The 23,465-nt window shown below is 55.9% G+C and overlaps 2 protein-coding genes and 1 long non-coding RNA gene across 3 annotated transcripts in view; 2 read left to right on the forward strand and 1 right to left on the reverse strand.

The window, feature by feature from the left end:
- LOC122207916 overlaps positions 1-4,762 on the forward strand; it is a 10,293-nt gene extending 5,531 nt beyond the window's left edge. The window contains exon 3 of the long non-coding RNA XR_006197057.1: positions 4,737-4,762. This is a non-coding gene — a long non-coding RNA (uncharacterized LOC122207916). The remainder of the gene's footprint in view (positions 1-4,736) is intronic.
- Positions 1,538-16,573, reverse strand: ALDH16A1 (aldehyde dehydrogenase 16 family member A1). The gene is made up of 17 exons (XM_042918266.1): positions 16,484-16,573; positions 11,207-11,309; positions 10,543-10,669; positions 9,649-9,827; positions 9,485-9,562; positions 9,038-9,219; positions 8,803-8,955; positions 8,139-8,324; positions 7,708-7,803; positions 7,380-7,516; positions 6,975-7,080; positions 6,753-6,883; positions 6,287-6,454; positions 5,813-6,014; positions 3,106-3,291; positions 2,703-2,825; positions 1,538-2,131 (listed from the first exon to the last, which is right to left on the reverse strand). Exons 1-17 carry the CDS (start codon positions 16,571-16,573, stop codon positions 1,970-1,972), a joined length of 2,409 nt encoding a protein of 802 aa, XP_042774200.1. The 3' UTR covers positions 1,538-1,969.
- PIH1D1 (PIH1 domain containing 1) lies at positions 16,550-21,466 on the forward strand. Its single transcript, XM_042918273.1, has 10 exons — positions 16,550-16,634; positions 17,510-17,603; positions 17,962-18,028; positions 18,374-18,553; positions 19,666-19,727; positions 19,816-19,897; positions 20,358-20,487; positions 20,733-20,808; positions 21,098-21,241; positions 21,344-21,466. The coding sequence occupies exons 2-10, from the start codon at positions 17,514-17,516 to the stop codon at positions 21,383-21,385; spliced, it is 873 nt and encodes a 290-aa protein (XP_042774207.1). The 5' UTR covers positions 16,550-16,634; positions 17,510-17,513; the 3' UTR covers positions 21,386-21,466.
- Positions 21,467-23,465: the final 1,999 nt, after the last annotated feature.

The following is a 23,465-nucleotide window of genomic DNA, read 5'->3' on the forward strand; positions in this document are numbered from 1 at the left end:
CATTTTCAGCCTTCGACACCCAGGGCTGTTAAGATCAAACACTTGTGCTTAAGCCGCTAAAACTTTGTTACAGCGGCGACAGGAGCCTAACACAGCTCTCGCCCACTAGAACATCAGCTCCTGAGGCCTAGCTTCTCTTGTTCCTGGCCGTCTCCCCAGCACGTGGAACAGTGACTGGCTCAGAGTAAGGCACTCAGTGGACAGCTTCACAGACTAGAAGCTTCCACCCCTGGCCAGACAAGATTGATTGGCCCAGAAGTGTATGCCTGACCCAAACTGGCCAGATTTCCTCTCCTTGGATGCAGCACGGACGCTTGCCAGAGTTCAGGGCTGGGGTTACGTCGACCTGGTAGTTGCCCTTGGCTGGTTAAAGCCACAGGATTAATGGGAAGGACACTGAGGCAGCCCGTGGAATCCCGGAGGGAGTTGTCAAAACACAGACAGAAACCAGAGCCTTCCAGGGACTTTCCTCCAACTCTCTCCAAACGTCCAGATCCTGGGAGAGAGAATGATCCGGTCCAGCTTTAATCAGATACTGACAGGAGGCTTCTTAGTCTCATTTGCCCCATGACAGAATCAACCTCTATTTAACAGCTAACACTGGTGAAGCATGTGCTGTGTACCCGTCACTAAGTTAACCAGTCTGGTTAGAACTATTAGTCCCATTTTACAGATGAGGAAACAGGCTCAGAGCAGTTAAGAAGCTCTCCTAAGATCACATGGCTGAAAGAGTTGATTGAGGCAGACAGGTAGAGATAGAAAACCCCAGAGATGGGGCGCCTGGCTGCCTCAGTGGGAGGAGCATCCAACTCTTGATCTTGTGGTCATGAGCTTGAGCCCTATGTTGGGTACAAATTACTTAAAAAAAAAAAAAAAAAAAATTCCAGTGATCACATGCCCACAGAGAAAGGACCAGCCCTGGTTCCTGCCTGCATCTAGGTTCTCAAGACCTGGGGCACCTCAGATGCATGTCTTGCCCTATTTTCTGTAGGACATCTCTGTAGCCTTCTAGAAAATTCCTTCATCCTGAGCTAGCGCGAGTGGGTTCCTTGCATCAAAAAGAATTCTAGGGGTGCCTGGCTGGCTCAGTAGGCAGAACATGTGATTCTGGATCTCCGGGTTGTGAGTGCGAGCCCCACATTGGGGGTAGAAATGACTTAAAAATAAAACCTTTAAAAAAAGAAAAAAAATAATTCTAAAACATGATGTGCTCGAGCCGCTCAGATTCGCTCATGGGAGCGGGCTGTTAAAAATTTAGGAATTCTGGGGACGCCTGGGTGGCTCAGTCAGTTGAGTGTCCAACTTCTGGCTCAGGTCTTGATCTCACGGTTCGTGGGTTCGAGCCCCGCATCTGAGCTGTCGGTGCAGAGCCGCTTCGGATTCTGTGTCTCCCTCTCTCTCTCTGCCCCTCCCCCGCTCATGCTCTGTCTCTCTCTCAAAAATAACGAAACGTTAAAAAATTTAGGAATTCTGTTAGCCTGCTGTTTAGTCATCGGGAACATGGTGGGAGCGTTTACACCATGGGAATTGGCAAAAGTAACTTACCAGCGTTTTTATTATATTCCAGAGAGCCACTGTGTTTTATTGTTTGTCTGCAAGCTATGGGTCCTAAAACAATGCATAGGCAGAGAAAGTCAAAGGGGAAGAGCTACACGATGGAGAAGGCCAAGGGGGAAACATGAGGCTCTGAGGGCCTGCCTGGGGCTCTTCAGAGTTCCCTTTATCTGTCTCACAAATACCGGCTTATACTGGAGCCAGCCCACCCAGCTGCTGAGTCTTAGAATTCAAAAGGCCTCAAACAGAACAGAAGTCGCTACTCCCCCACTTCCTCCCCTGAGAGGCACAGCCAAGGTTGGTCAGAGTTTATTGGAGGGCATCGGAGCCATGATAAAAGAAGGCTCCAGGCTTCTGGTGTCTGTCGGGGTCCATCTCTCCTCTGTCCAAGACGGAGTGTGGGGGCACTCAGGCATCAGTCGCCCATGGGCAGCCACAGGGCCTTGGTCCGTGCTGCCCGCAGCCCCAGCTCTGGGCCTGCTCCCTGGGCTTCCTGATCCCAGGCCCGAGGGTGGCCCCTGTTCACCCACACCGGCTTCAGGTTTCCTGCTGAGGCCCACTCCACAAACTGGGAGCCCTGACACAGAAAAGGGGGATCAGCCCTTCCGCCAGCTTGGTTGCCAAGCAGCTGCTTCCTTGGCAACCAGGACTATTACTGCGGAGGGGCCCCAAGGCTTGACCTAGGCTCTGGTGCTACAATGCTCAGCTTGTAGCAGGCAAACCTTCCAGATGCGAGGGAGACAACGTTGACCTTTGCGGCTGGGGAATTTCCTCCCCATTAACAGCCCACATTCAAAGGAATGAGGCCTGAGGTTCTTATTGACAAGGAGTTCCCCTCCGTCACCTTCAGGCTTGAGGGTGGACTGTGGGCTTCTGAGTCTGTTACAGGGTGTGGTCCCTTAGCAACGGGTTGTCCAATGAGATTGGGTCTTTGGGCCGGGCAGGATCTCAGGCCCTTGTTGCTATGCTAAGGAGATCCTCTCCCTTAGCAACAGGGACTCTGGAGGGCGGGATCTCAGGACCCGGTTGCCAAGGAATTTCTCCTCCTTAGCAACGGGAATTCTAAGGGGGCACTGCCAGGTTTCCAGAAAAGGAGGAGACCGTTGGTGAGGTTTAGGACGCTGGAGGGATGGCAAAACAAAGGGTACCTGGGCAGATCCGAAATACCACAGGGCCTGGACGTCCTGGTGCAAGGCCAGGCAGCGGGTCAGGTGGTCCCGGTCTCCAGTCACCACATTCACCAGGCCCGCTGGCAACAAGGTGGCCATATCCTAGGGGATGGGAGACGGGGTCGGGAGGGAAGGGAGTCAGAGACGCCGAAGGCAATAGGTTGGGTGAGGAGTGAGCTTCCGGGGAGGGCTCATGGGGTCCTGGCCAGAATGGTCACGGGGTCCATGAGCAGTGCAAGCTTGGATGGAGGGCGGGGGCAATGGGGACTGGGGTTGCTGTGGTTACAAGGGGGTGGGGCTAGTGCAGGCCTTGGGACACCATCCATCCCTCTGCTGCCCCAGGGGCTGCTGGGAGCAGCGGCAGGAAGGCGGGCAACCGTACCTGGCAGACCTCCAACGCGGGGATGGGGCAGACCCCGCTGGGCACCAAGACCACGGTGTTGCCATGGGCCAGGGCGGCGGCCAGCAGGGACGCAAAGGCAAGCAGGGGCCACTCATCAGGGCACACGATAGCCAGCACACCCAGCGGCTCCCGCAGTCGGAGCACAGGGCCTCTCAGCTCTGCCACCTGCAGGGACAGGCAGGAGGTCAGGGGCTGGGTTGAAGAGCCTCATCGTCTGCCCCTTTCCTCCTCTACCTATCTTTGCTTCTCTGTAACGACTCCAACAATAATTAACCAGGTGACGGTTCAGAGCAGACTCGGGCCAGGCAGCTGGGTTGAAGTCCCAGCTCTGCCATTTACCAGCTGTGTGACCTTGGGTGAGTTACTTAACCTCTCTGGGCCTCAGTTTCCCACCTTTCAAATGAGGCTCATAGTGCTTACCTCGTAGATTTGTTTCTAGAATGAAACAAGTTAATGCGTGTAGAGAGCTTGGAATCTGGCCCATGTTTTGTTTCTGTGTGTGTGTGTGTGTGTGTGTGTGTGTATGATTAAAAAAAAACCCACAAAATTTTATTGAATATAATTGACATTCACTAATCTGCATGCATTTTAAAGGGTACAATTTGATAATTTTTTTTCTTTTTGTTAAGTAAGCTCTAGCCCAACATGGGCTTGAACTCATGACCCTGAGATCAAGAGTTGCATGCTCTAATGACTGAGCTAGCCAGGTGCCCCAATTTGATACATTTTGAGATCTATATGTACTCCTAAAACCGACACTATAATCAAGGTAATGAACTTCACCCTTCAAATCTCCTTGTGCCCCTTTGTGATCCTTCCCTCCTGCCTCCATTTGTTTTTTTTTTTTTAATTTTTAATTTTTTTTAACGTTTTATTTATTTTTGAGACAGAGAGAGACAGAGCATGAACGGGGGAGGGGCAGGGGGGGGTGGCCACAGAATCGGAAGCAGGGTCCAGGCTCTGAGCCATCAGCCCAGAGCCCGACGCGGGGCTTGAACTCACGGACCGTGAGATCGTGACCTGAGCTGAAGTCGGACGCTCAACCGGCTGAGCCACCCAGACGCCCCCCCTCCTGCCTCCATTTGAACCCTCTCTGTCCTCAACCACTTCCTCTCACCATAGTTTGTATTTTTTTTAAAGCTGATTTATTTATTTTGAGAGATTGAGAGAGTGCAAGTGGGGGAAGGGCAGAGAGAGAGGGAGAGAATCCCAAGCAGGCTCCATGCTGCCAGTGTAGAGCCTGACATGGGGCTTGAACTCATGAAACGGCGAGATTATGACCTGAGCCGAAACTAAGAGTCAGATGCTTAACTGACTGAGCCACCCAGGCACCCCTATAATTTGTGCTTTCTAGAATTTTCTAGATTTGCAATTATAGAGTCTGTACTATTTATTTTTTTAAATCTGGCTTCTTTCACTTAGTGTAGTAATTCTGAGATTCATCCACCGTGTAGCATGTTCACTCCTGAATGCTGAGTAGGATTCCTTGTAGGGACCTACCACAGTTTATTTATTAACCAGTCCAGGGACATTTGGATTGCTCCCTATTTTTACGTATTTAACTAATTATTTAAATTAAGAAAAATTAATGTTTTTATTTATTTTTGAAGGAGAGAGAGACAGAGCGTGAGTGGGGGAGGAGCAGAGAGAGAAGGAGACACAGAATCCAAAGCAGCCTCCAGGCCCCGAGCCGTCAGCACACAGCCCGACGCGGAGCTCGAACTCACAGACCGTGAGATCATGACCTGAGATGATCTGAGAGTTGGACGCCTAACCGACTGAGCCACGCAGGCGCCCCTCCTCAACCTTTCTTCACGGACTCACTGTATGTTTCCTATCAACCCTGTATTTGGTTGCCTGTCATGTATATAAACAAAACCAAAGTCACACGAAGCAACACTCTGTGTAAGACACTCTATATTTCCTGTTCTATTCTGTTTAAAAAAAAAAAAAAAAAAAAAAAGCTGGGTGGCTCAGTCAGTTGAGCGTCTGACTCTTGATTTCAGTTCAGGTCATGATCCCAGGGATGGGGGATCGAGCCCTGTGTCGAGCTCCACGCTGAGCGTGAAGCCCGCTTGGGATTCTCTCTCTCTCTCTGCCCCTCTCCCCTGCGTTCTCTTTCTGAAAAGAAAAGAAAAGAAAAGAAAAGAAAAGAAAAGAAAAGAAAAGAAAAGAAAAGAAAAGAAAAAAAGAAAAGAGTAGAGGGGCGCCTGGGCGCCTCAGTCGGTTAAGCGTCCGACTTTGGCTCAGGTCACGGTCTCGCAGTTTGTGGGTTCGAGCCCCGCGTCCGACTCTGTGCTGTCAGCGCAGAACCAGCTTTGGATCCTCTGTCTCCCTCCCTCTCTCTCTCTCTCTCCGCCCCTACCTTGCTCGTGTGCATTCCCTCTCTCTCAAACACAAATAAACATTAAAACAAAAAAAGAGTAGGAAAAAAATCATACTACAACCACTAAACTGATTTTACGGTCCGGAAATGGGTTACTAACGACAATCTGAGGCGCTACACTGTGACGCAGACCATACGCCCATTACACAGATGAGGAAATCGAGGTGCGGAGAGGGGAGGCCACTTGCTGGTGATCGTGTGCAGCTGGGATGCCGTGTGGCTGGGCTCACTCCAAAGTCCTTGCTCTAACCTCTACTGCAGACCGCCCGCCCTGTCTGCTGGCCCCCAGAACCCTCTCACCTGCAAGACGTGGCCTTGGGCCTGGGCGCGGGCCCCCCACGCCCGCAGCCGCCTCACGCTAAGCTCCACCTCCACCTTGGCGGTCTTGAGCTCCACTCCGTGCCTCTCCAGCGCCGAGGCGAGGGCAGGCTCCCGGCGCTCCAGTGCAGATGCCAGGGCCCACAGCAGGGATGCCCGGGCTCCTGGTGGCTGGGTCACCCAGCTGGGGGAGGGCAGTGCACGTTACGGGGCGGCTTCCCGCTCCCGGTTCTTTCCAGGTGCCCCAGCTCTGTCCACAGCCCCTACTGCGGGGCTCCAGGCCCCACGGCCCACCTGCATGGGGAGGGGTGTGACCCATATCCTGTCAGCTTTGGGAGCTCAGCCCTCAGGACCCAGACCCCAGATCCCATCAGCCCTTGGAGGCGGGGGGGGGGTCTCAGGCTACCCTCTGAAATGCCCCACGACCTCTGGGTTTTCCCACGGGGTTCCCCTTACCCAGGGGCAGCCTGGTGAGCGGCCTCCACAGCACCTCGGATATCCTTGGCTCCGCCCTCAGCCACGTAGGCATGGAGATTGCCTTTCGAATCCTGGATGCATCTGGAGCTCCGGGCCCCGGGAGCTTGGAAACGGCCCCCGATGAAGAGCCCATAGGGGGCCGCTGGGCTGGAGCAGGGTGAGGCGTGGGGGTGGGTCCCGGGGCCAGGTCTACTCGGACCCCAGGCTCCACCCACTGAGCCTCTGGGAGGGCACTCCTTCATTTAGCAGAACTGAGACTCCCTTCGGGCAGGGGTGAGGGGGGTGGGTGTGAAGCCACAGACTGAGAATGCAATTCTGGGCAGGACTCGGGGACCCCCCTCAAGATGGCTCTAATGAACCCCTCCTCCGGGCCCTGGGCAGCCTGCTACAACTTCCCTTCTCCCCGCCTGCCGTACCCCCAGAGATTCTGGGAGTTGCAGCTCACCTGGGTCCTATTTCAGGCCCAGATGGTAGGGTCAGGGGGACAGCAAGGCCAAAGGTGTCATAGTTCAGATTCTCAGAAAGGGAAGGCAGCCGGGCAGGGGTCCCGGAGGGCCGCAGATACTCATACAGACCCTGTGAGAGGGGCAGAGTGTCAAAAGGACGCAAGGTGGGCACTGAGTGGTTGCAGGGGGTGCTGCTGGGGGGGCAGGAGGAGGGAACTCACGTCTGGGCCCCCGTGCCAGGAAGACCCACTCTCCTTGCAGCCACCTGTGGGCACTTCGGGGTGTCTAAGGCCGTGGGCGTTGATCCAGACCGTGCCCACCCGGAGCCTGTGCGGGGAGAGGAGGACATCAGCAAGAACAGAAGGTTGCAGGGGGTAAGTGCTCTAACCTCTACTGCAGACCGCCCGCCCTGTCTGCTGGCCCCCAGAACCCTCTCACCTGCAAGACGTGGCCTTGGGCCTGGGCGCGGGCCCCCCAGGCCCAAGGAGGGGCAGGGTGGGGAGAGACCCAGAGACCCCCAGAGAGTGGAATGGAGACCTCAGGACTGAGAGAAAGAGCAGAAGCTTGAGCCTCCCCCTCCCCCCGCCCAACAGACTGCCTTTGGGCCCCAGCAGGCGCCGACTGACCCATAGCCCAGCTCCAAGGCCTGCCCTGGTCTCTCGCTCCACACACTGGCACTGCCTCCTCGGGGCGTCCCGTTGGCCACGGCCAGTGCCTCCTTAGCCGTGCGGAAGGGGGAGGCCACGACCACGGGCCAGGGCACCTGGAAGGGGCGACGATGGAGTTCAGGTGGCCCGGCCAGCTCCCCCCGCCCCCAACACCCCCCCCATTCAGCAGCCCCCAGACCCGGACCAAATGGTCACTCCAGGGGCCTCTGCAGGTGTAGTGTTGCTGCCCATGTGTGGCTGCAGACGGGTGGATGGAAAAGGATTTCCGGGGCCCTGAAGGGCTCACCTCTGCCTGGGTACATGGGGAGGCTGGGGGCAGGTCAGAGACCAAAGTTGGGGGGAAGAATGGGCTGACTGAGGGAACATCGCCAGCCTGGAACACCTGAGGGGAAAGGAAAGATCTAAGGTACACCCCCAGCTCCTCCTCCCTCAGACCCGGGAGCCCAGGCCCCCAGTCCCTCCTCCCTCAGACCCAGGAGTCAGGACCCTCAGCCCCCTCCTCCCTCAGACTCAGAGTCTGGGACCCCAGCCCCTCCTCCCTCAGACCTGGGAGACTAGGCCTCTAGCCCCTCTTCCCTCAGACCCAGAGTCTTGGTCCCCACCCCCTCCTCCCTCAGATTCAGAGTCTCGGCCCCCAGCCCCTCCTCCCTCAGACCCAGGAGCTGGGTTTCCAGGTCCCTCCTCCCCTGGCGCCGGGGGTCTGTACGCCTTGCTCACCTGTGCGCCCTGACTCTGGGCCTCGCGCACGTAGCGCTGGGCCAGGTCATGTGCGGCAGCCCCTCGAGCCCCCATGTCCACAGCGCCGTCCAACCCTCGACCGCCCCGAAGCCGCGCCATGCGCTCCCGAAGCCGCCTCATCGTCTCGTCCCATACGGACTCCTGGATGAGGAGCCGGAGTCCCCCCTGTGAGGAAAAGGGATGTCAGGGCAGGCAAGGTCGGGGCTCACGCTGAGGGGACGGGCCCCCACAGAGGGTGGAGACTTGGGGATGTACATACACAGATCGGAGGAGGGTCAAGGGGGGGGTGGCTGGGGACCCTAGAGACTCACTGAGGCCCCAAACCCGGGCAGGAAGTGAAGTTACAGAAGTTGGTGATTCAGAGTGAAGACAGAGATTGGAAAAGTAGGGACACGGATACTTAGAAAAGTGAAGAGAATCTTAAAGAACGAGAGACGCGAGCCCCCTGCACACACTGGAGAGCCGGGATGTGGAAAGGCAGAAATCCGAGGTGCGGGAGCCCCACACGTGCCACGGTGCGGAGACAGAATCTGAGGCACAAGGAACTGAAGATTATAATCAGTGGAGACATGAGGCCCTGGGGTCTGGAGACGGACACGCACGATCCCCAGGACTTGGGGGCACACGAGTGCACGGGCCTCACCGCGCTGCGGTCGGACCAGGCTGCATCCACGACGCCCTCCACGGCCGAGTCCACGTCCGCTGCCTCCGTCAGGACCAGCAGCGACTCGGCCCCCAGTGCCAGGCCCAGCTCAGCACCCTGACCCGCCAGCGTCCGCCGAAGGACACGTCCTTCCTGCAGGGCCCCCGCGGGATTCAGCTGAGGGGCCTTTGGGCCTCCCCGCCACGTCCCGTCCCCCTCCCGACCCCGAAGATACCTCGACGGCTCCACAGAAGGTCACCTTCTGGACTCCAGGCTGGGAGGCCAGGATGGGGCCCAGGGAGGCAGGGCCGTTGATCATGTTGAGGATTCCTGGGAAGGAGCCTAGCTCCCCTGCCAGCTGGGCCAGGAGGAGGGGTGTTGGAGAGCCTGGGGGCACCAGCACCACCACAGTGCACCCTGGGAAAGGTGGGCAGCGCAGAGATCCTGGAGTCTGGGCTCCCGGCCCCTCCTCCCTCAGACCCAGGAGTCCCAGCCCCCTCCTCCCTCAGACCCAGGAGTCAAGGCCCCCCAGCCCCTCCTCCCTCAGACCCAGGGGTCAAGGCCCCCCAGCCCCCTCCTCCCTCAGACCCAGGGGTCAAGGCCTCCCAGCCCCTTCCTCCCTCAGACCCAGGGGTCCAGGCCCCATCGGCACCGTCCTTCTCAGACCCGGCCCATCAATTACCCACAGCCAGGGCAGGGCAAATCCTCCACATCATCTCAAGGAAGGAGAACGTGGGTGACAAGATGAGACCAATCACTCCTGTAAAAGTGAATGAGACAATCGGGGCAGGCACTGCTGGTTCACGAGGGAGGAAGGGGCTGGGGACCAGGACTCCTGTGTCTCACCCATGGGCTCCCAGCCTGCCAGCGTCTCCTCCTGGGTGTATGCCTGGACCGCATGGCATTGGAGTAGCTGCTGGGCCAGTGGGATATCCCTGTCTCGAACCTCTCGAACGGCTCTCCCGGTCACCAGGGACTCCAGGGTCCAAAGTAGCCGCTGGTGCTTCTGGATCATCTTGGCCAGCCTGTAGAGAAAGCCAGGGGGAGAGTCATTTCCCATTGCCTCTCAGTCAGAGTCCTGGAACACCCCCTACATACCTGGACTACAATCCCCATGATCGCCGCCACCATTGACCAGAGGTGAAGAGCACCAAAGATTTATGGGAAATGTAGTCCGAGAAACACAAAACCCGAGGGTGCCTTTTGCAGATCTCGGCCGCCCGCAACCCCCAAAGGTGCTGAGAAATTGGAAATTCAACCTTTCATCTCAATTGCATTTTAGAAAATGGAATGTTGGTCTCTAGTTGCTCCAAGAGTATGATGGAAAACGGGTGGCGCTGAGGCTCCAGCAGCCCCAATGAACCACCAGGAAAATGGGGCCTCGATGAGGCCCGAGGCTATTCTGGGAAACAGAGCTTCGTCATTACTAGTCCTGGTGGACGGATGCTTTAGCTGCTACAGGCTCAAAGCATGCTGGGAATGTGAGCCTTAGCTACGCAATCAATTCCGCGAGACATCGAGACATCGGGAAACAGAGTCTTTGTTCCCAGAGTCTCAAGTGGTTGCTTGAGGCGCTGGCAGGCTGGGAGCCCATGGGTGAGACACAGGAGTCCTGGTCCCCAGCCCCCTCCTCCCTCATGAACCAGCAGTGCCTGCCCCGACTGTCTCATTCACTTTTACAGGAGTGATTGGTCTCATCTTGTCCCCCGCCTCCCAAGGTCCACACCTCAACCGCATCACCTGGTCAGGTACTGGGCCCGAGAGGCTCCAGGGAGTCCGCTCCAGTTCTCCCACGCAGTCCTTGCTGCCTCCACCGCTGCCGCCACGTCCTCAGCCTGTGCCTGGGGGCAACTGGCCAAGTTCTCTCCTGGGGAGATGAATGGAGGGACCCCAGATGTGCCCCCCCCCAGGCAGCAGAGCTGGTCCCCAGCCCCACTCTATTATAAATATTTTGGTTGTAGGGGCGCCCGGGTGGCTCAGCCAGTTGAGCATCCGACTTCAGCTCAGGTCACGATCTCACGGTTTGTGGGTCGGAGCCCCGCATCGGGCTCGCCGCTGTCCGTGCAGAGCCCGATTCAGATCCTCTGTCCCCCTCTCCCTCTGCCCCTCCCCGGCTCGCACGCTCGCTCGCTCTCTCGACAATAAATAAAACGCTAAAAATATATAAATATATTAATCAAGGAAGGGATCTTGGTAGACACTGACTTCAAAAAGCATCCACAGGCACTTGGGGCTATTATTTGGATGACTTTAACAGGAAGAGCCAGAAATCTTGGGCTTCTCCCCCCACTGGCTACTTCTTGCCTTCAGGGCCCTGAGCAAAGAGGATGGGGTGTTGTTGGTAGATACGGCTGGGGATATGGATGCCTGCCTCTCCCTCCCCGAACTGGGGGACGCTTCATACCTGTGATAGGATCCCGGCAAGGTACTGAATTCCTGCGTTCCGGCTTTAGCCACTTTCCATTTACATAGTGACCCAAGTGCCGGTCTTGGGTGTCCAGCCAGGCCTGGGGGAGGCAAAGACACTTTAGAACAACGTCTGAGAGGCAGCTAGGGGAGTTCAGTCCCTACCTAGGGTCCTCTGGGAGGGGGACACTTGCACCCCTTTGCCCCACCTGCCAATTCTTTGCCGGTGTGGCAGGGAAATGCACATAAACATAAGATACATGTAACAAATGGAGCGCCTGGGTGGGCTCAGTCGGTTGAGGGTCCGGCTTCGACCCGAGTCACGATCTCACGGTTCGTGACTTTGAGCCGCGCGTCGTGCTCTGCGCTGATACGAGAAGCCTGCTTTGGGTTCTGTCTCCCCCACCCCCACCTCTCAAAAATAAATAAAGATTAAAAAAAAACAACAACAACATGGAACATAAAACCCCCCATGTTAACCCTTTCAAAGCGTACAATTCAGCGGCACGTGGTACGTTCACAATGTCGTGCAACCATCACGACCTAGTTTCAGAACATTCTCATCCCCCCAAAACGAAACTCGGCACCCATCAGGCAGTCGCTCTCTCTTCCTCATGCAGCCTCTAACTGCTAATCTGCTTCCTGTTTCTGCGGATTTGCCTTCTCTGGATATTCCACGTGAATCGGGACCCCACAACACGTGGCCTCTTTGGCTGGCTTCTTTCACCCAAGATGGTGGTTTGCTTTTTAAATTTCTTTTTTACTGTTTACTTATTTTTGAGAGACAGAGAGAGAGAGAGAGAAAGCGCAGGCTGGGGAGGGGCAGAGAGAGAGAAAGCCCGAGGATCTGAAGCAGGCTCTGAGCTGTCAGCACAGAGCCCAATGCAGGGCTCGAACTGATAAACTATGAGATCATGACCTGAGCCGAAGTTGGACGCTTAACCGACTGAGCCACCCAGGCGCCCCCAACATGGGGTTTCTGGAGCTCATCCAAGTTGTAGCACGTATCAATCATTCCTTTTTCGTGGCTGTAGGACATTCCATTGTCTGGAGAGGCTACGTTTTGTGTCTGTTCATTATCACTTGACACATTCCGTTTGTTTCAGCCTTCTGGTTACTGTGCACAGTGCCGCTGAGGCAGCTTCCCGTACCTGATTTTGTCTGAACACCCGCCTTCACTTCTTTTAGGCGAATGTACCCAGGAGCGGAATGGCTGGGTCATATGGCAACTCTCTGCGTAACCTCTTGACGAACCACCAAACTGTTTGCCATGGTGGTTGTGCCATTTTACGTTCTCACCAGCCACATGTGAGGGCTGTCCTACTGACTTTGACATGCGGCTTCATAAAACCCATTCTGCTGGGGCGACTGGGTGGCTCAGTCGGCTGAGCGTCTAATTTCAGCTCAGGTCGTGATCTTGAGTCCCTGGGTTTGAGCCCCACGTCGGGCTCCGTGCTGACGACTCAGAGCCTGAAGCCTGCTTTGGCTTCCGTGTCCCTCTCTCTCTCCCCGTCTCTCTCTCTCAAAAATAAATAAACATTAAAAAGCAAAACAAAACAAAACGAAGCGAAACAAAACAAAACAATCTGCTCTCCTCCATGCAGAAGTGACTTCAGGTGAGCTTTTCTAGTACTCAGGGAACCTGAGACAATTCAGCTGTATTACCAGACAACAATGACCCCTGAATGGTCCACTACACCTGAACGGGACAACTGGGGACACACACCCTAAATATCCAATGGGAAGCCAGGGCACTGAGGCTGTCTGGAGTTGTCTGCATTCTTTTTTTTTTTTTTTTTTTAATGTTTATGTATTTTTGAGAGACAGAGAGAGCATGAGCAGGGGAGGGGCAGAGAGAGAGGGGGACAGAGGATCTGAACTCTGAAGTGGGCTCTGTACTGACAGCAGTGAGCCTGAGGTGGGGCTCGAACTCACTAACCGGGAGATCGTGACCTGAACTGAAGTCGGACGCTCAACCCACCGAGCCCCCCAGGTGCCCAGAGTCCTCTGCATTCCTGTGATGGGGCATATACCTTGGGGCGTGCAAGACTCTGGAAGCAACGCCCATGACACTGTATTAGGCACCATCGGGTTCTTTTTGGAAGGTGGGGTTTCTAAGCCGGGTAGTCCCTGCACCCAACCGTGTGATGGCATTCCCTCCCCCCTCGGCGGCCGTCACTTAGAGGAGCAGTGTGGACCCCCACTGAAGACACAGGCCCCACAGGTGCAGCTTCTCGGGCTGAGCCCCAGGCGCGGCACGTAGGCATCGCCAACGGGGCGGCAGCGTATGGATTCGAAACCCGGTTCTGGGACTGAGCGGTGCAACCTTAGCCAGGGTGTTACCACACTCTGGTCCCCGCAAGGTCATCTGAAAGATGGGGATAATCCCAGCCCCTCCCTACTTCACAGGGTTGTGTCAGGATGAAATGGATCAATGCACGTGACACGCTGAGAGCAGCACTGCGTGAGACTTGCTCTTAATCTCTCCCTCCACGTCTGCTTCAGATTTCTCTCCCTGCTCCTGTCCCCCCCCAAAATCCTCGCTAAATCCGAGACACGCTTCCCATTTTTTCCTTCCACAGATGTTCTCTCTCTTCTCTTAGCATCCCAAGTGCCACATTCTCCTAATCTTTCTCTTCCCCTGCCAACTGGCTCTTCGTATGGGGCTGGAACACGAACGGTGAGATCACGACCTGAGCCAAAATCAAGAGTCAGACGCTTAACAGACTGAGCCCCCCAGGCACCCTGACATTGGATGATATTAAAGAATGACCCCTAGGGGCACGCCTGGCTGGCTCACTCAGTAGAATGTGGGACTCTCCTGGTCTCAGGGTTGTGAGTTCCAGCCCCACGTTGAGCGTGGAGCCTCTCTGTCTCAAAAATAAATAAACATTAAAAAAAAAAAAATTCAAAAAACTAAAGAATTGGCTGCTAGTGTGAAGTGTGAAAAATGGCCAGGTGGGTTATGTTATCAAGCGAGTTCTTATCAGTTAGAAAAGAGGATTCAAATATTTATGGGAAGATAACATGACATCTGGGATTTAGATCATTCCAGAAAAAAGAGAAAACAAAAGAGTACAACTCTGGCCCAAATGTTGACGATTCCTGAAGCTGAAGTAAATAACAATTCATAGTATCAAGTTCTCTTTGGAAGTTTGCAAATCCCCCCCTCCCAAAGAAAAACAAAACCCTAAAAGAATGTCTACGGGGTCCTGGCAGGTCACGCTAGTGTGAGAAGAGGGCCTGGTGGAGACTGGGAACTCACAACTTGCCTAGAAAAGACAGTCACTATTGGATCCAGATGATTTTTGTCAGGGAATGTGAGCCAAACATTGCCAAATTTTGGGATTTTATTTTCAAAAGAAGCTGGAATCCTGGGATGTTTCCATGGAATTAGTTGACCACGAATTTACATTTTCAAAAATAAAGTTCGGGCCAAAGAAAACAATTTGTTGGATGAATCGGGCCCACATGTTGTAAGGTTGAGACCTCTGCTTGGGAGGCGGTGGGGGAACCGTGAATCCGAGGGCTCGGGTTCAAATCTCAGCTTTACCTATTTTAAACTGTGTTGGCCGTGGGCAAATTACTTACCCCCTGAAGGCCCCGTGTGCTATCACTAAAGGGATGACAATCATCCCCTCCCACAGCTGTTCTGAGGATTAAAGGAGATCACACTGAGCACAGAGGCTGGCACATAGAAAGCACCCAGTAAATATAAGCTATTTCTACATTATTGCTATTTCAGTATATTCCATCTCAAGCCCACCTTCAAGTGTGGGAATTCTGTGTGCTCTGTCCCAGATCATCACTCCCACCGTCCAATGGTCTTACGGTGGTGACTCCCAGGTCCCCGTCTCCAGTCCTGAAAGGCTCAGGCCCAAGTAACATCAGACTCCTGCACATAACTCGAGGCTGTCCCTGGGTCCCTCACACTTTCACCATGCGATAATCACGCTCAGGGTCTTTCCTTGCAACTCTAGTCCTCCTGGGTTCCTCCCCGGTGGTGGTGGTGGAGGGATGGAGACACAGCTGGACCCCAGGCATTGCCCTTGCCCTCTCAACTCCTCAAACGGTTCCCCTGCCTCATCCCCTCCTATCCACCTTATCCATTTTCACAGCGGGCTCCTGGCTCTGACCTCATCTTCTTCCACTTGGACCACGGTTCTAGACTCCTCTTCTCTCCTTGAAGAGAAGCCCAAGCTTCTCATTCCTGGGCGCTAGAAGACCCTGTGCAATCACGAGAGCCCCAATGAGGGAATTCTGAGGGGGCTAGGTAATTACAGGATAGTCGAGCCACCCTACTTCTCCCTAAGAACCACAAGAGGTTCTGGGGGACCCTGAGGGATCACAGAAGTCTCATGAGGATTTGAAGAGGCCCTGAAGAATCACGGGAGCCCCACGGGGGGTATTCTGAGATGGGTGAGGGGGTCATGGGAGCCCCATGGGGATATTCTGGGGGGTGTAGGTTAATTACAGTTTAGTTCTGATGTATTCTGGAGTTCTAAGTTCACAAGATCCTAGGAGACCCTCAAGTATTGGTGGGGGCCTTGAGGAATCCCGGGGCTCCATGGGAAGGCGGGGTGGGGGGGTGGGGGGACTCAGGATCATGGGAGCTACAGGATGTTCTGGGGAAGTCTATGGGGCTTCTGAGGGTCCTTGGAAGATCAAAGGAGCCCCACAGGAATTTCGAGTCCCGGGGGATCCCGGGAAGTTCTGAGGGGGCTGGAAGAACCACGGGAGCCTCCGGGGAATCCGAGGCCTCGAAGCAATCGGGGAAACGCCATCCCAAGTAGGTACCAGGGAGGGGCGCCTGGGTGGCTCAGTCGGTTAAGCGGCCGACTTCGGCTGAGGTCACGATCTCGCGCTCCGTGAGTTCGAGCCCCGCGTCGGGCTCTGTGCTGACAGCTCAGAGCCTGGAGCCTGTTTCAGATTCTGTGTCTCCCTGTCTCTGCCCCTCCCCTGTTCATGCTCTGTCTCTCTCTGTCTCAAAAATAAATAAATGTTAAAAAAAAAAAAAAATAGGTACCAGGGAGCAGGAGAGCTACCACCAAACAACAGAAGAGGATCCAGGGTTAAGAAGAAGCAACCGCAAAGGCTTAAGGGAATGCCCTTCTAGGGTGGGTCCCAAGGGGTGGCGAGAATCACGGGAACCGAGAAGGGCGGAGCTGCTGAGCTGCCGCGGTGGATCACGGGAGTCCGCGCGCTAAACTGGACCTGGACGCCTGGTTCGGGGGGAGGGGGCGGGAATGGGCAGCGCTGAACGGCAGGCCCTCACCAATGCGCATGCGTGGCTCTCAGGCACGGGTCCGTACTCCAGCGTGGTGAAGATCTCTCGGGTGCTGCGCTGTGCGTGCGTCGCAGCCATCACTCGCCCGGACCGCTTTCCACGAAGGAGTGCGGGGCGCTCTGCCCAGAGGAACCTTGAGGTCGAAGGGCGACACCGCCCCCTCCAGCCCAAAGGGCGGGGCTACGGGAGATAGAGCGTAACCCCACCTTAGACCCGGTGGCCCCGCCCATGCCCTCCCAAGCTGGGACGTGTAGTTTGGAGCATGCGCAGTCCTCAAAGTGGGGGCGGCGGGGAACCGAGATGTGGGCGCCTGGCCGGTAGTTAGGGGTGCTCCAGATTTAGAAGAATGACCGTGTGGTTCTTCCCGCCACCCTTTTTATACTGAGGGCAGGAAGTATATTTAGTCCGAAGTGTATTTACTAGAGAATCGAATCTAGCTCTGGGACGAAGCGATAGTTCATAGATCAGAAGGGAATTTTTTAGGATGGACACTGAAATGAAGGTTTTGAAAGTGTGCCAGTTTGGACTGCCCCGTAGTTTGGCTAGATGTTGTTGGGAAGGAGAAATACGGCTTTAATCGGCACAGGAAGTGTGGCATTTAGAGACTAAATTCAGGATTTAGTTTTGATTGGTTGAGGTGAGAGGCGGGGCTTAATCCTTAGATTATGATTGGTCGGAACGTAATGAGGTTGCAGGATTGGTGAATGAGCTTTTGAGGCAGACGGAAGCGTGGTCGGCCGAAGTCCTTGGTTACACAGTGACCAGAAGTGTGGCTCTCATTTACATAGCACGTAGGACGTAGAGAGCATCTGGAAATATTGGCTCCTAACAGATTTGACAGCCGTATCTGGTCTGAGTGGAATTACAGTTTCAGGACAGGTTCTTAGACTTTCATACGGAATAGTGGGCACCAGGAGCCGGCTGTGGGTCTGGCAGCAGGCTCCACAATTCGCATCCTGGCGAAGGTTCCCGCTCACGTCGGAGTTACTGAGGACGCCTAGGTCTTTTCCCCAGGGCCATGGCGGACTCGAAGCTGCTGGTGCCCGAGCTAAGCGAGGCGGAGAAGATGGGCGCTGAGACCATGCGTTTCGAGGAGCTACTGCGGCAGGTGCGGACTGACCGGCCTCCGGGTCCTGGGTCCCTGGGTATTCTGGGGATGTGTGTGTGTGTGTGTGTGTGTGTGTTGTGTATATGTGTGTACGCCCGCGGGTGCTCTGAGATGGGACTGCATTCCCAGAAGGCACTACGTGGGATTGTAGTTGGTTAGCTCCAAGTTTGCTAGGATCTGGAAGAAATGCAGATGGGGTTGGGATTGTTCATAGGGGTCCTCAAAGGAGGAGAGGGACATAGTATGTCTTATTCTGCTCATATCTCACATGCACAAAATTTCTCCATAAACTTTTGAAGAACAAATGAGGGTCTGATAGCATAGACACCGTGACTGGAGGGTGTTTTCCTTCACACAGGCCTCCAAGGAGCTCCAGCAAGCCCAGACAAGCAGACCAGAATCCACACAGATCCAACCTCAACCTGGTAAGAAAGGCAGAAAGCCAGAGAGAGAGGGATTGAGTCTCAGAGAGAGGTGGACAGAGACTGGGGGTAGGGGACACAGACAGAGGAGGCAGGAGAGAGGCAGAATAATGGAGTATAGAGGTCTTTGGCAGGGAGAGGGGGAGGGACCAAGAGCTAAAGAGAGAAGGAGGAGGACAGGAGTGACTGGGGGACAGACTCAAAGATAGAAGGAGAGTCAGAGATCCCAGGAATGGGGAGGGGAGCAGGCCCAGAAAGCAGAGGACTGAGACCCAAGGCAGGGGCAGATCAAGGGAAGGACAGAGACGCACACAGAGGCAGACATCAGGACAAACCCATTTCCACCAGGTTTCTGCATAAAGACCAACTCCTCCGAAGGGAAGGTTTTCATCAACATCTGTCACTCTCCTTCCATCCCTCCTCCGGCTGATGTGACCGAGGACGAGCTGCTTCAAATGCTGGAGGAAGACCAAGCCGGGTTTCGCATCCCCATGAGCCTGGGAGAGCCTCATGCAGAACTGGACGCAAGTCAGTGCCCTTGGGGGACCCAGGAAGCTAGCTCCCTGGGTCCTTTCTTCCCTAGGATCCAAGATCCAGGGCCCAAGATCCCCCTCCCCCTTTCCCCCTAGAAATCTGGCCCCCTTTTCCTTGTGACATAAACCTAACCTCCTGGGCCTCCAGTGCCTGCTACACGGGGTAGTTCTGTCCTCGTTCTGCCCACCTGGCCAGGCTGGCACTTCTCCCTGCCCCTCCCCACAGTGAGGGAGAGCTGGGCGGGTGTCCTCATTAGCTGGCCAGACCAGCTCTCAGTCTTGTTCCTGTTTCCTTCTTCACTCTTCTCCCCTGTCTCTGTCTCTCTGCCTTGTCTCACGTGTCTCTGTTGAGTTTCTGTGTCTGTATGCTTGCTTTTTCAATTAACGTATGTCCCCTGAAGCCTCCTGGGACCAAGCTTTGGGCAGTGCCCTGGGGAGTAGGGACTGATCAAACCCAGAACTTGCCCTTGAGAGACTCCTAGTCTTAGGTGAGGGCAGAGAAGACAGATGCGATTTCATTATGGTATGATCTTTGCTGCTCTGGAGTTGGAGGGGGGTGGGCTCTTTACCCGAACTGAGGAGTCAAGGAAGGCTTCCTGGAGGAGGTGGCAGATATAAGATGCAAAGGAACCGAAGGAATGTGTCAGGCCAAGACACAGAAGAGGGTTCTAGGCAGAGGGGACCAAGGAGTCCAGAGGCTGGAGAGAATGGTTGAATTGGATCGGTCAGTAATTGGAAGAGACTGGAAGAAGTTTAAAGGGACGAGGTCCCCAACAGAGAAGTGAACTTCTCTTCAGGTGGGAGGAGCTGACCACACAGGGCCTCCAGCGCCAGACTGAAGGACACAAACCTTCGTCTGGGGCGCTGGGGAGCCATGGGAGGGCTGTGAGCAGGGAAGGGGCAGGGTCATTGCTGGGATGTGGTGGGAAAGGACCAGAGCAGTAGAGAGGAGGCTGGTATGACTGGCAAGAGCCCTCACTTTCTAACTGTCGCCGGGTCTTTCTGGTTCGTGTGGCCGCTGTCCTTTATCGTTTTTGCCTCGTCGGTATCTGGGCGGTGGGATTCCTACCGAGGGCTGGGGGTCTCACCCCCTTTCTCTCCCCACAGAAGGCCAGGGTTGTACCGCCTACGACGTAGCGGTGAACAGCGACTTCTACCGCAGGATGCAGGTTGGGGGCGGGGCTGCGGGTGAGGCCTGGGCTGGGGCCTCTCCCTCCATCCCGAGCCCTCCGGCAAATCTCCCTCTCTCACTTCTAGAACAGCGATTTCTTGCGGGAGCTCGTGGTCACCATCGCCAGGGAGGGCCTTGAGGACAAATACAGTCTTCAGCTGAATCCAGGTGAAGGGCGTGGCCTGCACTAGCGGGGACTCGGGGAGCCAGAGCAGCTCGGGGACAGCCCTTGGAAAAGGTGGTGCTGGTGTGGGCAGGGATTGTTTTGGTCCCCGGGCTGCGGGTTACAGGGAGAAGGCGGGTTACAGGGAGAAGGTGAGGCTTCCCAAGGTGGGGGTGGGGGTGGAGATGGGACTGGCCCAGGAGCCAGATAAGGGGCGGGGTCTGGCTAGCCAGGGGGCGGAGCCAGGAGCACCTCTGGAGACAGATCCTGCCCCCCCATATCCCTAGAAGGGCGGGGCTAAAGTGGGCAGATTTCCTGAAGCCAAGCTCGGGGGTGTGGCCAGATCCCTGGCATCCTGGGAGGGGCGGAGACTTTCCCCTGAGGCTCTTGCCGCGTGGGGACCGCTAGGAAAGCCAAGGGAACCCGCGCTTGAGCCACCTTTGACCCTGAGCTTCCTACTCACAGAGTGGCGCATGTTGAAGAACCGACCTTTCCTGGGCTCCATCTCCCAGCAAAATATCCGCTCCCAACAGCGTCCTCGGATCCAGGAGCTGGGAAACCTATACACTCCCGAATCCCCGAGACCTGAGGAAGGGTGGGCCTTCGCTGGGTTCTGTCTCTCTCATGTCTCTCCAGTAATTTTTGGAATCCTTCCCTCAATCCTGCCTCCCCATAGGAGGCGGTGTCCTGGGGCCCTGGGAACCCAAAGAGGGGGGAAGCAGGATGGCCACTGAGAAGGCTCCCCGAGGCAGCGGGGTTTGTAGGAGGGAGAAAGGGAAAGAATAGCTTTGGCAGAGACCTAGTGGGCTCTCCTCAGTTTTGGGTCTTGGTCTTTCGCAGCCCTGAGAAGCCTCACCTGAACCTTTGGCTGGAAGCCCCTGACCTCCTCTTGGCTGAAATTGACCTCCCCAAACTGGTGAGTGTACCTCTGGCCAGAGTGGGAGAATGAGGTCTGGAAGGGTTGGGGTCTCCGAGGGAGAGTGAGCTGGGCATATGCAGACAGCGCTGAGCCTGGAGCCTGCTTTGGATTCTGTGTCTCCTCCTTTCTCTGCCCTTACCCTGCTCGCGTGCTGTCTCTGTCTCAAAAATAAATAGACATTAAAACAACAACAACAACAACACACAAGGCTTTTGTTCCTGGTCCATATTATTATTGGCCTATTGCTGGGAACGGAAGGGTGGGCTCACTCCATTAATATTCCCAGGATGGCGCTCTGGGGCTGTCGCTGGAGATTGGGGAGAACCGGGTAGTGTTGGGGGGCCCCCAGCAGCTGTACCACCTGGATGCCTATATCCCCCTGCGGATCAACTCTGAGGAGAGCAAAGCAGCCTTCCATAGGAAGAGAAAGGTACCTGGGGAGGTAGAGGGAGGTGTGCAGGGGGAGCGGGGACGCTGGGGAGGCCTGGGCTCCTGGTCCTGAATCCTTAATCTGTTTCCTGTCTCTCCTCAGCAATTGATGGTGGCCATGCCCCTCCTGTCGGTGTCTTCTTGACCTGCTTTCCTTCTGTGCTTCTAAGTGGAGAGAAGAGGCTCGTGGCTTCTCTAAAATGGAAATAAAAGATGTTTGCCTTTGTTCTGTGTCTGGCTAGGAATGCACGGGGAGCGGGAGGGAAAAGGGACATTGGACCGTGTCCTGGAGTCACAGAGAAGTCACTGTCCCCGCTGAGGCCTCAGCCTCTCCCCACCAGAGCCCCTCCCTGGCCGCCAGTCTCTCCTGTCGTGTTGCACACGGTCCCAGAGCCGACCCTCCCCTCTCCACTTCAGGGGTCCTCGGCTCCCCAGGGTCCCAGGAGAAGGTCCCAGAGCCCCCTGCAGCGCAGCACTCCAGGCCATGTGTGGTGTGGTCCCCTTTATGCTTCATTTCCTCCCTGTCCTTCCTGTCACTCAGTCCCAGCACAGTGAATGGTGTCCTGAGCACACCTGTGTTCTGCAGCTCCTCTTTAGTTTCTGCTGTACCCGCCCCCCCCCCTTGGTGTGCCTCGTCAATAAAACCAGAATTTTTTTAAATTTTAAATTAAAAATTGTTTGATGTTTATTATTTTTGAGGGAGAGAGAAAGAGACGGCGTGAGTGGGGGAGGGACAGAGAGAGAGGGAGACACAGAATCCCAAGCAGGCTCCAGGCTCCGAGCTGTCAGCACAGAGCCCGTCGCGGGGCTCGAATTCACGAATTGTGAGATCGTGACCTGAGCTGAAGTCAGATGCTCAACCAGCTGAGCCGCCCAGGCGCCCAAACCCAGGGAATTTCTAATTGTCTTGCCCTCCCAGGGGGCCTTGCCCAAGTCCATCGGTGATCCGACGCATGCCATCATCTCCAGCCTCCCCTGCGTCTCGTCCTGGAACAGTGCTTCATGTCACAATCACACAAAACTGTGTCCCACCTTCCAACTCGGCAAGCACCGTTTCCCGTAGCGCGGACACTCCCAAAGTCGTCCCTTTCAGTGAACTTTCTCTGGGAAGCTTTTCCAACTTCGAGCTGTCTCTGGTCTCCCCTGGCTGAGTTAGAATCCTCCTGTGGCAGTGGCGGTGTCTGGAACCAGTGTTACCTGGTCGTAGCTCCGCCCCTGTGGTGCGGTAACGCTTTACAATGAGCGGGAACTCAAAAAAGGAGTTCATGAACGAATGCTAACTCTCTCCTTCCATAGTGAGTCCTAAGAGGATGGGTAAACGGAGGAGCCTCAGTGGTAAACGTTGGAAGAACGGCGAGACCAGTGCGGTTGGGATGGAGTCAATGAGGTCGGGTGGCAAGGAGCAGATGGTGAGAAGGTGAAAAGGTAGCGGGGATGATCTCGGGTAGGGTCTGTTGGACCGGAAGGAGCGAGCGTGCGCTCCGGCGTCCACCAGGGGGCGCCTCGCAGCCTCAGGCTGTGTCTCAAAACTACAACTCCCAGCGGCCCTCGGGGAGCGCGGCTCGTCTGAAGCGCACGGTGAGGTCCAGCGACCGCTGGGACTTGTAGTTAGCACGAGGACCCGCCGTGGGAGGCCGAAGAACTCTTTTTCAGGTCCCCCAAAAAGTGTGGAGCTGGGTCCTTTCCGCCTTCTTCGGTCTCCATGGTGACGGTTCCGGCGCAGGCCCGGGATTTGGCAGCGGCCGGGGCCCCCCTCCCACTCCCGCCTCTTCACCATCTGCTCCACCTTCACACCTGGCCCGGAGCCGCGGCCGCCGCCTCCGCACCCGGGCCGGGGATTCTGCCGCCACAGGGTGGCGCTGGTGGACGGCTCCGCGGGCTACTCCTCCCGCAGACCCGGGAGGGAGTCCGGGTCTCCAGCCCCTCCTCCCTCAGATCCTGAGGTCCCGGCCCCCAAACCACCACCCCTTACCAGGGATGCGGGGGGTTCTCAGACACTGGCAAAACTGTGAGCCCCAGGGACCCAATGGGACAAGGCGATAAACGGGAGGCCGCGGTGGGCAGTGGCTGCCGGGCCACCGGGTCAGTGGCGCCCGCCCGCCGCGCCGGCTGCTCCCTCCCAATCCACTTGAGGGCCTGTGCCACATCATGAAAATTTAATCCCAAACGCATTTGCGGCCCGACTCAGGGAGGCGGAGAGGAAAGGAGCCCCCTCCCGGCGCTTG

This window comes from Panthera leo, chromosome E2 (genome assembly GCF_018350215.1).
Source record: "Panthera leo isolate Ple1 chromosome E2, P.leo_Ple1_pat1.1, whole genome shotgun sequence".
In the NCBI taxonomy this organism is placed as follows: domain Eukaryota; kingdom Metazoa; phylum Chordata; class Mammalia; order Carnivora; family Felidae; genus Panthera; species Panthera leo.

Bases quoted from the DNA above. Each gene is read 5' to 3' on its own strand.
- ALDH16A1 (XM_042918266.1), bottom strand. From the start codon at position 16,573: ATGGCTGCGACGCACGCACAGCGCAGCACCCGAGAGATCTTCACCACG. The intron at 7,517-7,707 runs GTGAGCCCTTCA...CGCCCCTTCCAG, and splicing joins CCCCATGTACCCAGGCAGAG to GTGCCCTGGCCCGTGGTCGT. The intron at 7,081-7,379 runs GTCAGTCGGCGC...CTCCCCGCACAG, and splicing joins GCCTTGGAGCTGGGCTATGG to GCTCCGGGTGGGCACGGTCT.
- PIH1D1 (XM_042918273.1), top strand. From the start codon at position 17,514: ATGGCGGACTCGAAGCTGCTGGTGCCCGAGCTAAGCGAGGCGGAGAAG. The intron at 19,728-19,815 runs GTTGGGGGCGGG...TCTCACTTCTAG, and splicing joins ACTTCTACCGCAGGATGCAG to AACAGCGATTTCTTGCGGGA. The intron at 20,488-20,732 runs GTGGGCCTTCGC...GGTCTTTCGCAG, and splicing joins TCCCCGAGACCTGAGGAAGG to CCCTGAGAAGCCTCACCTGA.